General features: G+C 54.9%; 4 protein-coding genes across 6 annotated transcripts in view; 2 read left to right on the top strand and 2 right to left on the bottom strand.

Moving 5' to 3' along the window:
- The window catches only part of RNF31 (ring finger protein 31), an 11,966-nt gene extending 8,531 nt beyond the window's left edge, over positions 1-3,435 (bottom strand). Inside the window, exons 1-9 of the mRNA XM_007447876.1 lie at positions 3,244-3,435; positions 3,014-3,160; positions 2,708-2,863; positions 2,413-2,472; positions 2,234-2,309; positions 1,837-2,014; positions 975-1,362; positions 510-800; positions 8-227 (exon numbers count right to left, since the gene is read on the bottom strand). Coding sequence (XP_007447938.1) covers positions 8-227; positions 510-800; positions 975-1,362; positions 1,837-2,014; positions 2,234-2,309; positions 2,413-2,472; positions 2,708-2,863; positions 3,014-3,160; positions 3,244-3,435 — 1,708 coding nt within the window. The remainder of the gene's footprint in view (positions 1-7; positions 228-509; positions 801-974; positions 1,363-1,836; positions 2,015-2,233; positions 2,310-2,412; positions 2,473-2,707; positions 2,864-3,013; positions 3,161-3,243) is intronic.
- A 1,004-nt stretch (positions 3,436-4,439) lies between these two features.
- PSME2 (proteasome activator subunit 2) lies at positions 4,440-7,738 on the top strand. The gene is made up of 11 exons (XM_007447875.1): positions 4,440-4,552; positions 4,858-4,890; positions 5,328-5,390; positions 5,635-5,721; positions 5,823-5,853; positions 5,940-6,037; positions 6,625-6,693; positions 6,848-6,915; positions 7,080-7,134; positions 7,437-7,523; positions 7,614-7,738. Exons 1-11 carry the CDS (start codon positions 4,505-4,507, stop codon positions 7,692-7,694), a joined length of 720 nt encoding a protein of 239 aa, XP_007447937.1. The 5' UTR covers positions 4,440-4,504; the 3' UTR covers positions 7,695-7,738.
- Positions 7,739-9,000: 1,262 nt separating this feature from the next.
- On the top strand, positions 9,001-11,117 carry EMC9 (ER membrane protein complex subunit 9). Its single transcript, XM_007447874.1, has 5 exons — positions 9,001-9,204; positions 9,346-9,422; positions 10,473-10,542; positions 10,634-10,728; positions 10,889-11,117. The coding sequence occupies exons 1-5, from the start codon at positions 9,007-9,009 to the stop codon at positions 11,067-11,069; spliced, it is 621 nt and encodes a 206-aa protein (XP_007447936.1). The 5' UTR covers positions 9,001-9,006; the 3' UTR covers positions 11,070-11,117.
- Position 11,118: 1 nt separating this feature from the next.
- PSME1 (proteasome activator subunit 1) lies at positions 11,119-13,829 on the bottom strand. 3 transcript variants are annotated; one of them, XM_007447871.1, is made up of 11 exons: positions 13,675-13,829; positions 13,057-13,089; positions 12,845-12,907; positions 12,617-12,727; positions 12,487-12,532; positions 12,272-12,369; positions 11,964-12,032; positions 11,810-11,877; positions 11,666-11,720; positions 11,504-11,590; positions 11,119-11,330 (listed from the first exon to the last, which is right to left on the bottom strand). In XM_007447871.1, the coding sequence occupies exons 1-11, from the start codon at positions 13,711-13,713 to the stop codon at positions 11,250-11,252; spliced, it is 750 nt and encodes a 249-aa protein (XP_007447933.1). In that variant the 5' UTR covers positions 13,714-13,829; the 3' UTR covers positions 11,119-11,249. The 3 variants fall into 3 exon arrangements, with proteins under 3 accessions (XP_007447933.1, XP_007447935.1, XP_007447934.1); XM_007447873.1 differs by having other exon boundaries at positions 11,496-11,590; positions 13,675-13,814; XM_007447872.1 differs by having other exon boundaries at positions 11,810-11,838; positions 13,675-13,814.
- Positions 13,830-15,046: the final 1,217 nt, after the last annotated feature.

The following is a 15,046-nucleotide window of genomic DNA, read 5'->3' as shown; positions in this document are numbered from 1 at the left end:
CCCTCTTTCACAGCTTCATCCAGGTTGCCGTGACGATCCAGCCAGGCATTCCGGGCCTCCTGACAGGAAAAGGCACCCAGCCTCGGGTCCTGCTGTCCAGCCAGCTCAGCCACCATCTCCAGCACGTAGGGCAGCTCTGAGCGCAGCCACTGCAGGGGCACCTCAGTGCCTGAGTACTGCAGAGCTGAGAAGACCTCCTCTGGACAGGCGCCTCCAGCTTCCCCTTCCTAAGGCACAGTCCCGCCCAGACAGAGCGCCCATCAGGAAGGGCACACCCCACCCACCCTTAGCCCGAACCAAAATGCTGACAGTGCTTGAGCTGTCATGGATCATGGATCATGGATCATGGATCATGGATCACGTGAGCAGGACACAGCATGATACCTGCCGTGGGGGAAGGGTTCAATAAGAGGCAGCTGCTGCTAACAATGACAGGTTTTGAGAACTTGCATCAATCAACTGCAGCCTCTCTCTTCCCCCACAAGCTTATCCCAGGCCCAAATCCTCACCCGGATCTTGAGCACTAGCTGGAGACCTTCCTCACGCATCTTGTCTTGGCGCTGCTTCTCAAGGTCCCCACAGGAACTGGCCAGGGGGGCACTGAGGCGTCGTGGAGGCCCTGGTTCAGGGAGTTGCTCTTCCAAAGAGCTGGCAAGGGGCCGGGGAGTACGCTGTGCTGGGATGGGGCTGCTGGTCCGGTTGCACATAGCACACACCCAGCCAGGGCCCGAGTTGCAGAAGGTACAGTGAATGCAGTACCACACTGGAGTCTGGGCAGAGGAGAGCAAAGTATCCTCCTGCTGGGAAAGCAGAAAGAATTATCCCATTGGAGGTTGGCTGAGGCTCCAGATGGAAATATAGGACGCTGGGGGGAAGACACCAGGGAACTGAAGGAAAATAGGGGATGAAGAAGTAGAGAATGGCCTGTGGTAACAGGTGCAAATAAAGAGTTGAGAAGGCCAGGAATAGGTTACCTGAAGGGGCTGCAGGCAAACGCCGGCATCCTGAGAATCCACTACCAAGCTGGGAGGCTGAGCCAGCCGAGGTCGCTCACATATGGCACACAGCACAGCCGCAGCCTCATTCTCAAAGGTGCAGCTCTGGCAGGCCCAGCGACCCCGTGCAAGCTCGGGTTCTGGGCCCCCAGCTCCTTGGGGACCCTCAATCACCAGCCCCAACCCTTTACAGCCTCGGGGCCGATCACAGGCCACACAGAGTACTGCCCAAGGTTCATTCAGCATGGCGCAGGCAGAACAGTGCCAGGGAAGACGCGCACTTGCAGGATCAGGGGAAGAAAGAGAGCTGTCTCCCAGGGCCGGCAGGGAGGTTGACTGAGGCTGTGGTGGAGCTGAGGCAGGTAAGCTGTAATGGAAAAGCAGACACGGCCTGCTGAGGGGGTGCCTGGGACCCTTACCCATGGGCATCCCTCATTCCCTGCAGGACAACACATGGCTCTGGCCTTTGCACATGTCTGGAACACTGCCATACCCATAGCCTGTTCAACATTTAAATGACAGCCTAAAGTCCATATCTGGCTGGTAAATATCCCTAACATAGGGCCTGACCCCTATTAGGTGCTTAAAATACTACCAACTGATTGAGCTGATCCTTCTGACTAAGCTGCATCCTCCTACTACCTATCTGCACACCCAAATAATCTATTTTGCTATGACTGCTACTTGTTTGATATGTATATCTATGATTTCCTGGAGAGCAGTAACTGGCTGCTTGCTCTCTATGAGACAGTGTTTAGCACAGAATCCAGCACATAGTAGATACTCAAATAATTTTAAGTTCTCTCAATTTCACTCCCACTCAGGAGAAAAGGCCTCTCACCTGGGGGTCAGGTGGGTGGCCTGGGGGGCCACAGGCAGGGTCTGGCGGAGGTGATGTGCACGGTCTGGGTGTCCATGGAAGAGGCGATCACAAGTTGGGCACAAGGCCTGTTTACAAGCTGAGCAGTGCAATGTGCCTGGGGCAGAACCACAGAGGAAGCAGGGACCAGGAATGGAGGCTGGAGAACAGGAAAAAATAGAACATCTTTCTAAAAAAGACCAGGTTACATCTGAATCTGCTGTGGAGGAGACAAATCACAGACAACTTTTCAGCACGTCTTTTCAACCCAAGGAAACAATTTTAATCTATATAAAAGGAAGATAACCAAGAAGACAGAGGAAGTTTCCATCAATATGATCTACTAGCACTCCCACCCCCCAACATAGGACAATAATACCTGGGGCAGAGGGTGTGGTGAGGGGGCCAGGAGCAATCTCTCTCAGTAAGGGGGCAAACTCTGAGAGCTGCAGTATCTGAGGGAAAAGGACAGGGAATGAGCAAGGGCTTGGGGACAGAGGCCCACAACAGGTTCACTTTGTTCACCAGGCCCCAGAGCCCCATTCCTGCCTTCCTTACATCATCTTCAACCTTGTCTTTCAGCAGCTGCTCCAGTGCTTGTGGTTCTGGATGAGTATTCTGCAAACAAGGTAAGAGGAGTTCCCACCTAGAGCCCTGGAACAAGGCCCTCCCTCAAAGCCCTGGTCCCCCAACGTTCACAGGGTGAAAAGTACAGAGAGATCCTAAGTTACTGTGGGGACTATGCCTATGGTTCAGCAACATGGGAGTCCCCACACTGGCTTTGTTGTTAGGCTGGGATTCCCAGCCCTGACGCTTAAGTCCTCGGGTAGAGATACAGGTAGAGATACCTCACCTGTAGCAGCAGGCTGAGCTCTGTCCGAAGCAGCAGTACTTCCAGTGTGACTGTAGCAACTTGTTGCTCATCCGGCTCCTTCTGGCCCTCAGGGAAGCTCAACCCATCTGGCTGCTCCTCTGTGTAGCCATACAATCGCAGAACATCCCGGCCCCCCTGCCACACATTCAAACCTGTCACCGCCCAGCAGGTCCCCTTCCCAATAGGGCTGGACCTCAACCCATTCAGCACAGCCTCAGGCCCTTTCTAGGCAACCCCCAGCCCAGGCTAAGTTCCCTTCTCCCATTAGGGGCCCAGGGGCTTCACCTGAACAGCATCCACCGTACTGCGAAAGACAGGGTTATTAAACTTGACCCCGCGCCAGTACCGGGGCCGCTGAGGGCTGAGGAGGTTGCGGCCGTATTTCTCCAGGATGTTCAGGGCCGTGGAGAGGGTGTTGAGGTAGTTTTGGGGCTGCGAGCAGTCAGAGAGCAGAGAGCTGTGAGCCCCGGCCCGGCCTCAGGTCCTCTGTCCTCCCAACCCGGGCCGGGCCTCACCTCCCCATGAGCGTTGCAGCGAACCAGGCGTGCAGCATCCAGCTGCAGGTAGCGGGCTGCTGGCGGCAGACAGGTGACCAGTAGCGGCCGGAGCTGCTCCAGCGAAAACGCCTGCCCGGAATCCCTCCTCAGGGCGCTCGCCAGCTCCTCGCGGGCCGCCAGGAAGGCCCGCTCCTCCTCCTCCCCCGGCATCCTGAGACAGGAGTCAGCCCCAGCCCGCTGCCCGACGGGACCCGGCACAGGCTGTGCGCGGCCCGAGCGCCGCTAGTAGCGCCTGGGGCCTGGCTTCGCGGCCCGACCCGGTCGGTTCGGACGCCCCGGGTCACTCAAGGCACGGTCACTCTTCGGCCCCAGGCCCAACGCCAGGGTTAGCGGGAACAGGAAGTACTAGGAAAGAGGGCGGGACTGCAACCCAGATTCAGGGGAAGGGGCGGGGTCTAAGCTTGAGGAAGGGCGGAGGCCAAGAAATTGGGGGGGGCGTGTCCCAGAGTCCCAGCCAATGATAATGATAAATAATCCATGGCTCCTCCCCCAGAGCGCCTAGGCTGCAAACCCTGTTCTGGCGCTCTTCCCCTCCTTGGTCCAGGCTGGTCCCACCCCTCTCCGGATAGACCCCGGTACGGGGTTACTTTATTCCCCTCAAAGCCCTCCTCTCTATCCGGGACCCCACAGGGGAAATCCCACTCAGCTGGGGACTCAACTCTGGCCGGCCTGAGCCCCACTCAAGCCCCTTCTCCAGTCAGTCTTGAAAATAGGACGCCCTCCGGAAACCCCCGCGCCTTCTTCCCTTCCTATCCTCTGTCCCTTCCCCCTCCTGCTACTTCTCCCGCCCACTCTGATCCCTCTCTGGCCCTTCCCCGCAGTCAAGCCGTCCTGGGGGAGCCCCACCACTTAACACCCCCTTTCCCACTCTCCCACCCTTCTCACCCCAACCCTGACTGTCCTTGGACGGTTCTTTCCACCTCTCTCTAAGCCCCTCCCCTTCTCCGAGGGACAGCCCCTGTTCAATCTCCGCCCGTCCCACTTGTCCTAGCCCCTCCCCCGGACAGCCCCTGGGTGTGTGACCGAGTCAGCACCGCCTCTTCTAGTCTCACAGGCCGAGAATGGCAGAGGGGCTCCTTAGGGTTTGCGGCCTTCCAGGGGGAGGGGGAAAAGAAGGAAGGGGGTGGGGCTGAGGGGGGCGGGCCTGGACGTGGGGAGTGAAAGCGAAAGCCCAGGCGGCGAACAGGGAGACCGGAGACCTAGCAGCAACTGGAGCAACATGGCCAAGCCTTGTGGGGTGCGCCTGAGCGGGGAAGCCCGCAAACAGGTAACGGGGGACCGGGAGGCCAGGAAGGCGCCGAGGAGCCCTTCTAAATGGAGGCCAAACTGGGTGCTCCGAGGGACCAAGGCCGTGCCAGAGAAATCTCCCAACCTAAGTGCTTTCACTTCTGCCCGGGGATTACCAGATTCCTGCCCTCCGGACAATCTCTGCACTGAGCATGGGCTTCCTGGGAAGTCTGGCTTGTGGTGGGAAAGAACTGAGCCAAGTTGGAGGGCATCCTGTTGGGGGTGGGATCTTACTCTGGACATCTGAGACCCTTAACCAACATCCGGGTACCGCTCTCTGTGCAGGTGGATGTCTTCAGGCAAAATCTTTTCCAGGAGGTAAGTCTTCTGGATTCAAGCGATTTGACCCAGAATCTTAGGCCAATACTTGAGGGTTGCAACTTCTCAGACTGATCCCCAAACCCACCCTCCATCCGTGCCCTACTTCACTTATTAAGCCTCCACCTAAGATAAGCTCTTAATTATTGATCTCTACTTTTACCTGTACCCCTCTTAATACCTTCTGCACTTCCACCACTTCCTCTCCCCTCTGTTGGTGTGGAGGGAAAAGCCATGGCCCCAAAGCAGGAATACCACAGTTCTAACCTTGGTTCTGCTGCATCCCAGCTTGGGGAATTCCCTTCCATTTTCAGGGCTTCAGTTCCCTCATTTATAAGTACTGGAGTCAATGATTTCCAAGGGCCCTTCCAGTCCCACTTCTCAGACATCTCACTGAATGTCTTCTGTGATTCCGACCCTTGCAATGTAACCCACAGGCTGAGGAATTCCTCTACAGATTCTTACCTCAGAAAATCATATACCTGAATCAGCTCTTGCAAGTGAGTAGTGTGGACTCCTCCTGCCCCACCCCATGGCCTCTCTCCTCTCCATCCACCCTCTCTAGCTAACAACTGGGCTCCGAATGCAGAGAACAGTCGCAAATCGTGGACTGGGAACATTAGGATAGTGTGAGGCCTGAGCCTAGGTTGGGAGGCAGAGGTTGGGTGGGATGTGTGGAGGGAAGGCTCTGACTCAGGATGAGGGGAAGAGGCTGGGCAGCCCCTGACAGTGAGCTCTGTGCAGGAGGACTCCCTCAACGTGACTGACATGACTTCTCTCCGGGCCTCGCTGGACATCCCCATCCCAGACCCTCCACCCAAGGATGATGAGGTGAGGCACTCATGGTGTAGGGCTTGGGCTATAAACCCAGTGTAAATGGCCCTCCAACCTCCATGACTTTTCTAAAGCTACTTTCCCCCTTTTTTCCTTAGATGGAAACGGATAAGCAAGAGAAGAAAGAAGGTAAGAGAGGAAGGGGTGGCTAGGAAAAGGGAAATGGCACACTGACTACTGGATGAGAAAGGGTCTAAGTCCCCTCTTTCTCACAGTCCCTAAGTGCGGCTTTCTCCCTGGGAATGAGAAGGTCCTGGCCTTGCTTGCCCTGGTTAAGCCAGAAGTCTGGATTCTCAAAGAAAAATGCATTCTGGTAAGCCTGGGAACTGGGGGACAGAGAAAACGAGCAAGGCCAGGCCCTGGTCTCCTTCAGAGATTCAATTCCTTCATTTAGGAAACTATTCCCCAAATAGGAAGCTTCCTTCTGTGCCTTGGGTTTAGATACCTTTTGTTCTCTATCACAATGATATCCCCAAATTAGACTGTGCTGCATCCACCTCTATAACCTGAGAACCTACTGCTGTACCAGGTACAGAGCACAGATGCTATGATACAGTGAGTTGGTTTAAGAACTTGGGCTCTAGAGGGAGACTGCCTTGGTTCAAATCCTGACTCTATCACTTACCTAACTGGTTACTTTAAGTAAGTAACTTAGACATCCTGTGACTCAGTTTTTTCATCTGTTAAGTGGGTACAATAAGAATATATACTTTGAAACAAGAAAAAAAAAAGAATATATACCTTGAAAGGTTGTTGTGAAGATTAAATGAGATATATAATACATAGCACAGTGCCTGCCATATAATAAGTACTCAGTTAAATGTACCTATTATTAGGAAGTAGCAGTAAGCAGAATAGAGGGTTTGTTGAATGATTCCTATGTGATATCTCTTAATGTAGGTGATCACATGGATCCAGCACCTCATCCCCAAAATTGAGGATGGAAATGACTTTGGGGTGGCAATCCAGGTGAGAAAGGGTGTGTGAGGATGCTGACAGCAGGGAGAGACTTCAGGAGTAAGGGATAGGAGCTAGACAAGAACTGGGAGGAGGAGGGAGACGGTGAGTGAAGGAGGGAGGAGATGAAGGGTTGTCTTTGCTTTCCACTCTTTTGTCTCCACAGGAAAAGGTGCTGGAGAGGGTAAATGCAGTCAGGACCAAAGTGGAAGCCTTCCAGACAACCATTTCCAAGTAAGGACATCTGGAAGGCCAGCACCGGGGTCTGCAGGGACATTTCTTTGGGACTCCCAAAGCTGGGCATGCCTATCGGAATGAAGCGGTGCTTTGGGAAGGGTCTGAGGGAGTACCTCTCTCTGAACATCCATTCCTGTGGTTACTCCTCTTGCTTCTGGCAGGTACTTCTCAGAACGTGGGGATGCTGTGGCCAAGGCCTCTAAGGAGACCCACGTAGTAAGTGGACAGTCCACCAGCCTTTTAGCTGAGGCTGCTGGGGATGGGGGGTGATGAGAAAGTGGGGGATAGAGGTCCTCTTTGTCTCATTTGTGACCTTCCCAATGTGAAGAATATCAAGCCCAGGAAAACTAATTTAGGCTTCAAAAACCTTGACCCCTTTCTCTGTTTGATCCTCTGGGATCCCATTTCTTGGCTGAGAAGGGGCTCATTCCTCAAGTTACCTATTCCCTGTATGAGGAAACCAGACTAATGTCCCAACCTCCCATGGGGCTGACTCAGCTTTGCCTTCCACATCCCAGATGGATTACCGGGCCCTGGTGCACGAGCGAGACGAGGCAGCCTATGGAGAGCTCAGGGCCATGGTGCTGGACCTCAGGGCCTTCTATGTGAGTGTGGAGTAAGCCCCTAAGGGAGGTGAATGAGGGGCGCAGGGGAAAGGCCAAGTACCTGACTGTTGCCCTCTGGCCTTCTTCCAGGCTGAGCTTTACCATATTATAAGCAGCAACCTGGAGAAAATTGTCAACCCAAAGGGTGAAGAGAAGCCATCTATGTACTGAGCCCAGGGTTAGAAGGGAAATAAATGACCTATACTTTGTGTGGATAATCTCTGGTGTGTGTCATTCATTCAAAGACATTTACTGAGTGTCACCTATATCCAGTCACTAAATGTGAATGAATGTGGTGATGAGAAAGGGAGGGGTGCCGGGAAGAGGAAGATGAATTAAAGGTCCATCCTGTCCTTAGGAAGTCATCCTAAAGAACAGGGTGGGAACTGTACATGCCATGACAGCCATGAAAATAACGTGTATTGGGGAATTTCACAAGATTATTTCCATCTGGAGGTGTCATGAGTGCTTCCTGGACGAGATGGCATCTGGGCAGAGCCCTTATAGGAATAATCAGGCTTTGGACAGACTGGGGGAAAGCTCTGAGGCTGAGGTCAGGGAATGAAGAACCCCTTTCTTCAGCTCAGAGCACGCCTGGAGGGAGAATGAGATTTCACTGGGAAAATTATGGGTAAATGGTTGGACTCCTCAAGGGCTGGGAGGGGAAAAAACGCTTCCAAGGCGTTAAGGCGAAGGAAATTATACTACAGGACATTATGGGAAGGATGGTTCAATAAAATTCTTTTTGACCTTTACCCTCCTTCAGCCAATGCCATCTTTATTTCTGCAGTCATTACATTGAGGAAAGCAAGGGTCAGATAACCTGCAGTTGCAAAAGTGACAACGGCTTATTAGTAAGTGACAAAGCCGCTCTAGAGTACCAATCCACTCATTCCATAGTTGGAGCCAAGCTGTCCGCTACGTACCGACATTTGAAGCTCCGCGTCTCGGGGAGACACCAGATGAGGGGCGCGGGCTCCACCCAGGTGGTTCAGCGGGGCCTGTAGGGGCGGGAGGCAGAGGTAACAGACGCAGCCATCTTGCAATCAAGAGCCGAAGTGGGGTAGCCTAGCCAATCAGTGTGCGGGTAGCTCTCTTTACAGTCAAAGGCGGGACAATGTTGGATGCTGATTTGGCAAAACGAGACTCTCTAAGCCTATCAAAGAGCACCATGTGGGCGGGACTCCAGAAGCCGGTCCGATTGGGAGCCCTGGTTATGTGTCCCCAAGGCTCTGCTGCCGCCGCTTGGGGGCGGGGGAGGCGGAGCTCTGTGCTACAACATGCAATCCCGGCCGCCTGCATTCCGGGCCGGGTGGGGGCCGGGGGCCGGGCGCCGGGCTGAGGTCGGCCGGAGCCGGCGGGCTGCCTTCGAGCCAAGTCAGCGTCACCGTCGAATCTAAGTGAGGGGGCACGGGGAAGGGTCCAGGAGGGCTTGGGGGCGCTGGAGGGGGCTTCGCGAACGCGAGCTGGGGCCCCGCTCGCCATGGGGGAGGTGGAGATCTCGGCCCGGGCCTACGTGAAGATGTGCCTGCACGCCGCCCGTTACCCGCACGCCGCTGTCAACGGGCTATTGCTGGCGCCAGCGCCGCGGTCGAGAGAATGCCTGTGCCTCACCGACTGTGTGCCCCTGTTCCACAGCCACCTGGCCCTGTCTGTCATGCTGGAGGTCGCCCTCAACCAGGTGCCGCCGCTGGACGCCCACCGACCACCGCGAAACCCCCCAACACCCCTAGCCCAAGGCCATCCCTGGCCTCTTGGCAGTAGTGCGCACCCATAGGGCGGGCGGCACGATTTAGTTACTGATGGCGCTTTCCCATGGCAGGTGGATGTGTGGGGCGCGCAGGCCGGGCTGGTAGTGGCAGGGTACTACCATGCCAATGCAGCTTTGGACGACCGGAGGTGAGTGGGGAAGCCAGAGGCAGAGGGCTAAGGATTATGGGATGGGGGATGTCAAGAGAGCCCCTCTTGGTCATTCCTTCCATTTTTCCTTCATCCAAGGCTTAGCCACTGTAGAGCTAAGGTACCTACTAGGCTGGGTAGGCAGTGAGAAAATATAAATGCTGCGGTGGGGTGGGAAGGACAATAACAGGCTGACACCTGCTGTAACTGAGATGCCCCCCAAGTGCTGAAAACACAAAGGAAGCCCAACCAGCAGCTTTTAAAAAAAGGAAGTTTCTTTTTATATATACAGTTCACCGTTTAACAACACGGGTTTCAACTACCTGGGGCCACAATTAGGCGAAATTTTTTCACTGAATAGGTACTCCAGTACTACAGGATCCGAGGTTGGTTGAATCCCGATGCAGAATCCAGAATAGGGAGGGCGCACTGTAAAGTTACCTGCAGATTTTCAACTGCGGGAGGCTCTGTGGCCCCTAGACCCCTCATTGTTCAAGGGTCAACTGTATACAGAAAAAGTTATCTACTTATACAGCAGTCACATATTTGGAGCAAATTATACTGTTTTGTAATTTGCTTTTCTCTCCTTAATAAATATCTGACATCTTTCCATCCCTACACTAATATCTACCTTACCCTATCAGCTATACAGTATGAACATGGATGTACCATAATTTATTTAGTGCCTTACATTAAACATTGAGGTTGTTTCCAATTTTTTTTTTTATTACAGACACTGTCCTATTATTACAGTAAATTCTTCGTTAGTAGGGTTAACATACAATATAAATCTGGATGGTTATGCCAAATTACTCTCCAAAAAGACCATCTTAGATTTCCACTCTCACCAGCAGTGTCTGAGCACCTGTTTCCCACAGCGCTCAAGCATAAGTCTTGCACGAAGCAGTCGGGCAGGCCTGATGCCCCCAGGCCAACTACAGGGAAAGGCCGTCACTGCCTCCATGTCTATGGGCCCTGGGAGGCCCAGCTCAGATGGACTGGGTCTGCCCACAGGAGGCTCTTCACAACTCTGATCTTCCTTCTACACAGCCCTGGGCCCTTGGCCTTGAAAATCGCTGGGCAGATTGCAGAATTCTTCCCTGATGCAGTACTTATTATGGTGAGGCTTGGGTTTCAGAGTGGGGAGTTGGGAAAGAAAGTAGGAAGGGGGAATCCTCGAAACCCTCACCTGCCCTTCCTTGTCCACACAGTTGGATAATCAGAAACTGGTGCCACAGCCTCACGTGCCCCCAGTTATTGTCCTGGAGAGCCATGGTCTCTGCTGGGTCCCCAAGGACAAGAACTTGTGAGTGCCCCACTCCCTCCACCTCTTCTTGGAAGCCCACAGCTCCTGAGCCTCCTGTTGTTGGTTCTGCCCTAAGCGTCCTTCTCTAGAAGCTAACCTCTGCCAAGTGTCTGGCCCCTCTGCCTGCTGAGTTTGACCTCCATGGGGGTTCTTATTTCAGAGTGATGTGGAGGGACTGGGAACAGTCACGGCAGATGGTGGGAGCACTACTAGAGGGCCGCGCCCACCAGCACCTTGTGGACTTTGACTGCCACCTTGACGACATCCGGGAGGATTGGACCAACCAGCAGCTCAACGCCCAAATCACCCAGTGGGTTGGTCCCACAAATGGAAATACCTGAGCCAGGGCCAGAGGGGAGGCTCAGGATCCAATAAAGAGACTTGGGCTGTTGGGTGATGGTATGACTAGATTTATTGTGCCTGGGAGAAAACTCAACAGACAGAAGGTGGGGAAAGTCTGGAGTCTCCTGTGAAAGTCAGGAAGGTCTCTGCTGGACCAATCACAGAATGAGAGGAGGCTCTCAATAGATCATTCCCTTTGTTTCTCCCCTGGGCTTCTTGAGCTTCTCGAAGTTCTTCAGGATGATGTCATATAACACAGCCTACGGGGCCAGGGAGGAGTGGGGGTCAGCCGCAGGTCCCCAGTGGCTCTGTGCCCCATTTCTTGCCTTGTGGAGAGGTCGAGCTTTGATACCCTTCACCCCCAGCCCGCAGGGTCAGGGAGTGGGTGGCCTGGGAAAGCTGCCTCTGCCCACCCCTGCCCTCGCCTCCTCACATAAGCGTTGCGGATCTCCATGACCATCAGCCGGATATCCCAGTACTCTGCTTCATCCAGTTCGTGCACCAACTGCCGATAATCACCCTGTGGGAGACTCGGGTCAGGCCTGACTTCAAAGGTGTCCCTCCTCCCATGCACCCTGACCTGGGCCTCACCTACCACGTGGGGCTGCTTAGCCGCTTTGGTCACAGCATCACCTCGCTCAGAGAAATACCTGTGGGAAGTAGAAGGGTGTGGAGTAGGGGGAGGAGGGAGCACAAGCCTCAGTCCCAGCCAAAGGCAGAGCAGTGGGCAATCACTCACTTGGAGATTTGAGTGTGGAAGCCTTCCAGCTTGGTGTGAAGGGTGGTCATCAGCTCAAACACCTTCTCCTGGGGAAAGAAAGCGAGGAGGAAAGTGTAAAAGCAGCATGGACGGGAGAAATAAGGAGGGCAGAGGAGTGGGGCAGTGTCCTCACCTGGACAGCCACTCCAAAGTTGTTCCCATCCTCAATCCGAGGTATCTGCAGTTGCAACCAGGTGGTGACCTGGGAGGAGGGAACGGCATTGAAACCCCATCAGCCCCCAGCCCAACTCCCAGGTTCCTGTCCTCCTTTGTTTCCCTGATCACGGTGGGTGGGAGTATGCCACGTCTGTCCTGAACCCCAAAGCCTGGAATTCTGGCTTCACTTGCTGTGCCCTCTCCTGCTAAGACCTGGCAGGTGCCATGCCCAACTGGCAGGGACGAAGGAGGACAAAGGGTGGGGGTGGAAGTGGGAGGGCTCACCAGGTTGAGCTTCTCAATGACATCCTTGATCTCAGGCTTCAGGCGCTGCAGGAGGACCACGATCTTCTCATTGCAGTTCACTGGGCCACAAGGAGGACCTAGGAGGTGGGCACTGGGTCAGTCACATGACTGGGACTGTGCAGGGCAGGGAAGAGGCATCCTTAGGGAGGAGCTCCTGGGAGGTGAGACACAAGTCCCTTTCACCAGAGTGATACCCTTGTCTTCATCTTCCCCTTTCTTCTTTTCATCCTTGTCTTCCTTCTGTAGGGAGAAGGGGTCTCTTAGGCAGGCCTAAGGCTGATTTTCCCCGTATTGGGTCCCTCCTCCCAGCTCCTGCCAACTTGCCTCCTGTTGTTTCTTCCGCTCCTCCTTCTCTTTCTCCTTGACTGGATCAGGCACTGGGATGTCCAGCGGGGCCTTCAGATTGCTCAGGTTGGCTTCATTGAGAGCTGGCTCCTGGTGCAGGGGGGGAGAAGGGCTGGAGGCAGGGGCAGGCTCTCACCTCCTCACTCTCATGGCCCAGCAGGCTCTCCCTTTGTCCCCTACTCTCTACTCCCTGCCCAGCCCCAGTACCTTTAAAAATGCATCCAACTCAGAAATCTTCTTGGGGAAATAGCTCCCGAGCAGGTTCTCTGTCTGTGTGTAGGGTAAGGGTAGGGGAGGATGGCGGTCAGAATCAAATGCCCCTCCTAGGCAGTGAAGCAGGGCTGCCACCGCCCAGCAAGGAAGGGCTGAGCAGTGGGATTGGGTAGGGAGGGGTGGGGTGATGACGGATCAGGTCTTACCTTAGTACATAGGTCTTCACGGAACACATCCACCTGTGGGACACAGGCAGCCCTTCAGACAACGGGCTTTATGGCCAGTCTATTCAAGGACCCTTAGGGTTGTGTAGGGTCTGACTTGGGGAAGGGTGGAGTGGACCCAGGTGGGGCGGGATTTGGGAAATGAGAACATTCCTGGAGCTGAAGGGCGAAGGGTTCAAGCGGAAACATCCCTAGTGTCTCCTGGGCTGTGGGAGGAGGGATGTAAGGGAGCCGCTGCGACTGGGGAAGGGGCGGAGTGCCCTGTGGAGTGGGCCCCGGGGCCTCCTGTGGTGGCAGGGCAGGGTCCGCTCCCAGTCTGTGTGTGGGCCTGGGCCCGGGGCCAGCGTACTTCCCCTCCACGCCAGCGCTCCGCTTCACCTCACCCCGCTGAACCTCGGCCGCCTCGCCTCTGTCTTTCCCGGCAGGCAGACCTGGCCGGGCTCCCCGGGCTCAGGTGCTCTGGGCACGGAGGCTCACGAGGGTTCGGATGACTGACCCAGACTCGAGTCTGGGGGCTGGGTGGGAGCGGGTCACAGACGCCCTCAGCCTCTCGGAGCCACGCCTCCCTGATGGGCCCTTCCTCGAACCCGCAGCGCTCACCTTGGCTTGGGCTTCGGGCAGGACCCTGAGCGTGGCCATGGCCGGGGCGGCGGCCTAGGGCCGCACGCGGAGCGAGGAGTGGGCACGGGGAAGGGAAAGCGAAAGCAGCACTCGCTCCCCGCACTGCCCTCCTGGGTAGTGGGAGTGGAGGCACTGGAGGAGGCGGGGACAGACCGGAGAAAGGCTAGGAGCGGAGGGGCTCAGGGAGGCGGCCCAGCCGCGGCTCCCCCTAGAGCCCGAGAGGCGCGTTTCCAGCGCCCCGCCTCCACCCCACCTCCTCCCTCCCCGCCCTGCCTTCTACGCCCCCGCCTCCTCGGCCCCAAGGCCAGTGCCCACCTCCGAACTCCCCGCCTCCCATCTCCCTGCCTCCTGACAGACCTCTGGCTTTCTTCTTTCCCTGCTGGTCCTGGGTGGGACAGTGATTAGCCTTATCTGGCTGTCTTTCTTCTTTTCTCGGTGCTGGAGCAAGACCTGGCCTCCCTTCCTTTGCCCTGCCAGCGTGGACCCCTGGCTCCGCGGGCATCATCTGGCTCAGTGGCATTCAGACTCTGGCATCGCCCCATCACAGGGTCATAAGAGAGGGTCAGCTCTCTTATGACCCTTGTGGGCTCCATTCCTCTGTAACCCACTCTCCACACAGCAGCAGGATTCCACCTTGCTCTTGCTTAAAACTTTCTCAGCTTCCTATTGACCTTGGGATGAAATGCAAAGGACTTTCCTGGCCCAAAAGGCCTGTCTGGCACCTGTTCCCCTTCAACTTCACTTTCCACTGCCTTCTCCCTCTTTCATTTCAGTTATAAATACCTGGACTTTCCAGCTGTTTCTCAAACCTGTTCATTCCTGCCTCAGGGCCTATGTCCTTGCTAATCCCTTTGCCTGACACTCCCCTTCCCCAGCCTCAGGATGTCATTCGGTTCTCAGCTTAAATGTCGCTTCTGCAGAGAGAACTCTATCTTCCTTATAAAGGAACTCCCTCCAAGTCTATTAGAAAGCAGCCTGTTTTAGTACCTTCATAGCACTATCTTTGTGATATTAGCCAGTTTATTTTTGGGGGATAGTGTGGTTTAGACCAGGGGCTGGCAAACCTTTTCCATAAAAGGCCAGATAGTAAATATTTTAGACTTTGTAGTGCCAGTAAGAACTACTCAACTCTGCCATTGTAGCAGGTAAACAGTTAAATGGATTAGCGTGGCTAGTTCCCATAAAACTTTATTTATGGACACTGGCATTTGAATTTCATGTAATGTTCACCTGTCAAGAAATATTCTTCTTTGATTTTTTTTCAACCATTAAAAAATGTGGGGCTTCCCTGGTGGCGCAGTGCTTGAGAGTCCGCCTGCCGATGCAGGAGACGCGGGTTCGTGCCCCGTTT

This window comes from Lipotes vexillifer, unplaced genomic scaffold (genome assembly GCF_000442215.2).
Source record: "Lipotes vexillifer unplaced genomic scaffold, Lipotes_vexillifer_v1.1 scaffold558, whole genome shotgun sequence".
Lineage (NCBI taxonomy): Eukaryota > Metazoa > Chordata > Mammalia > Artiodactyla > Lipotidae > Lipotes > Lipotes vexillifer.
Note: the sequence above shows the minus strand (reverse complement) of the source record. Positions and strands in the feature narration are given on the sequence as shown.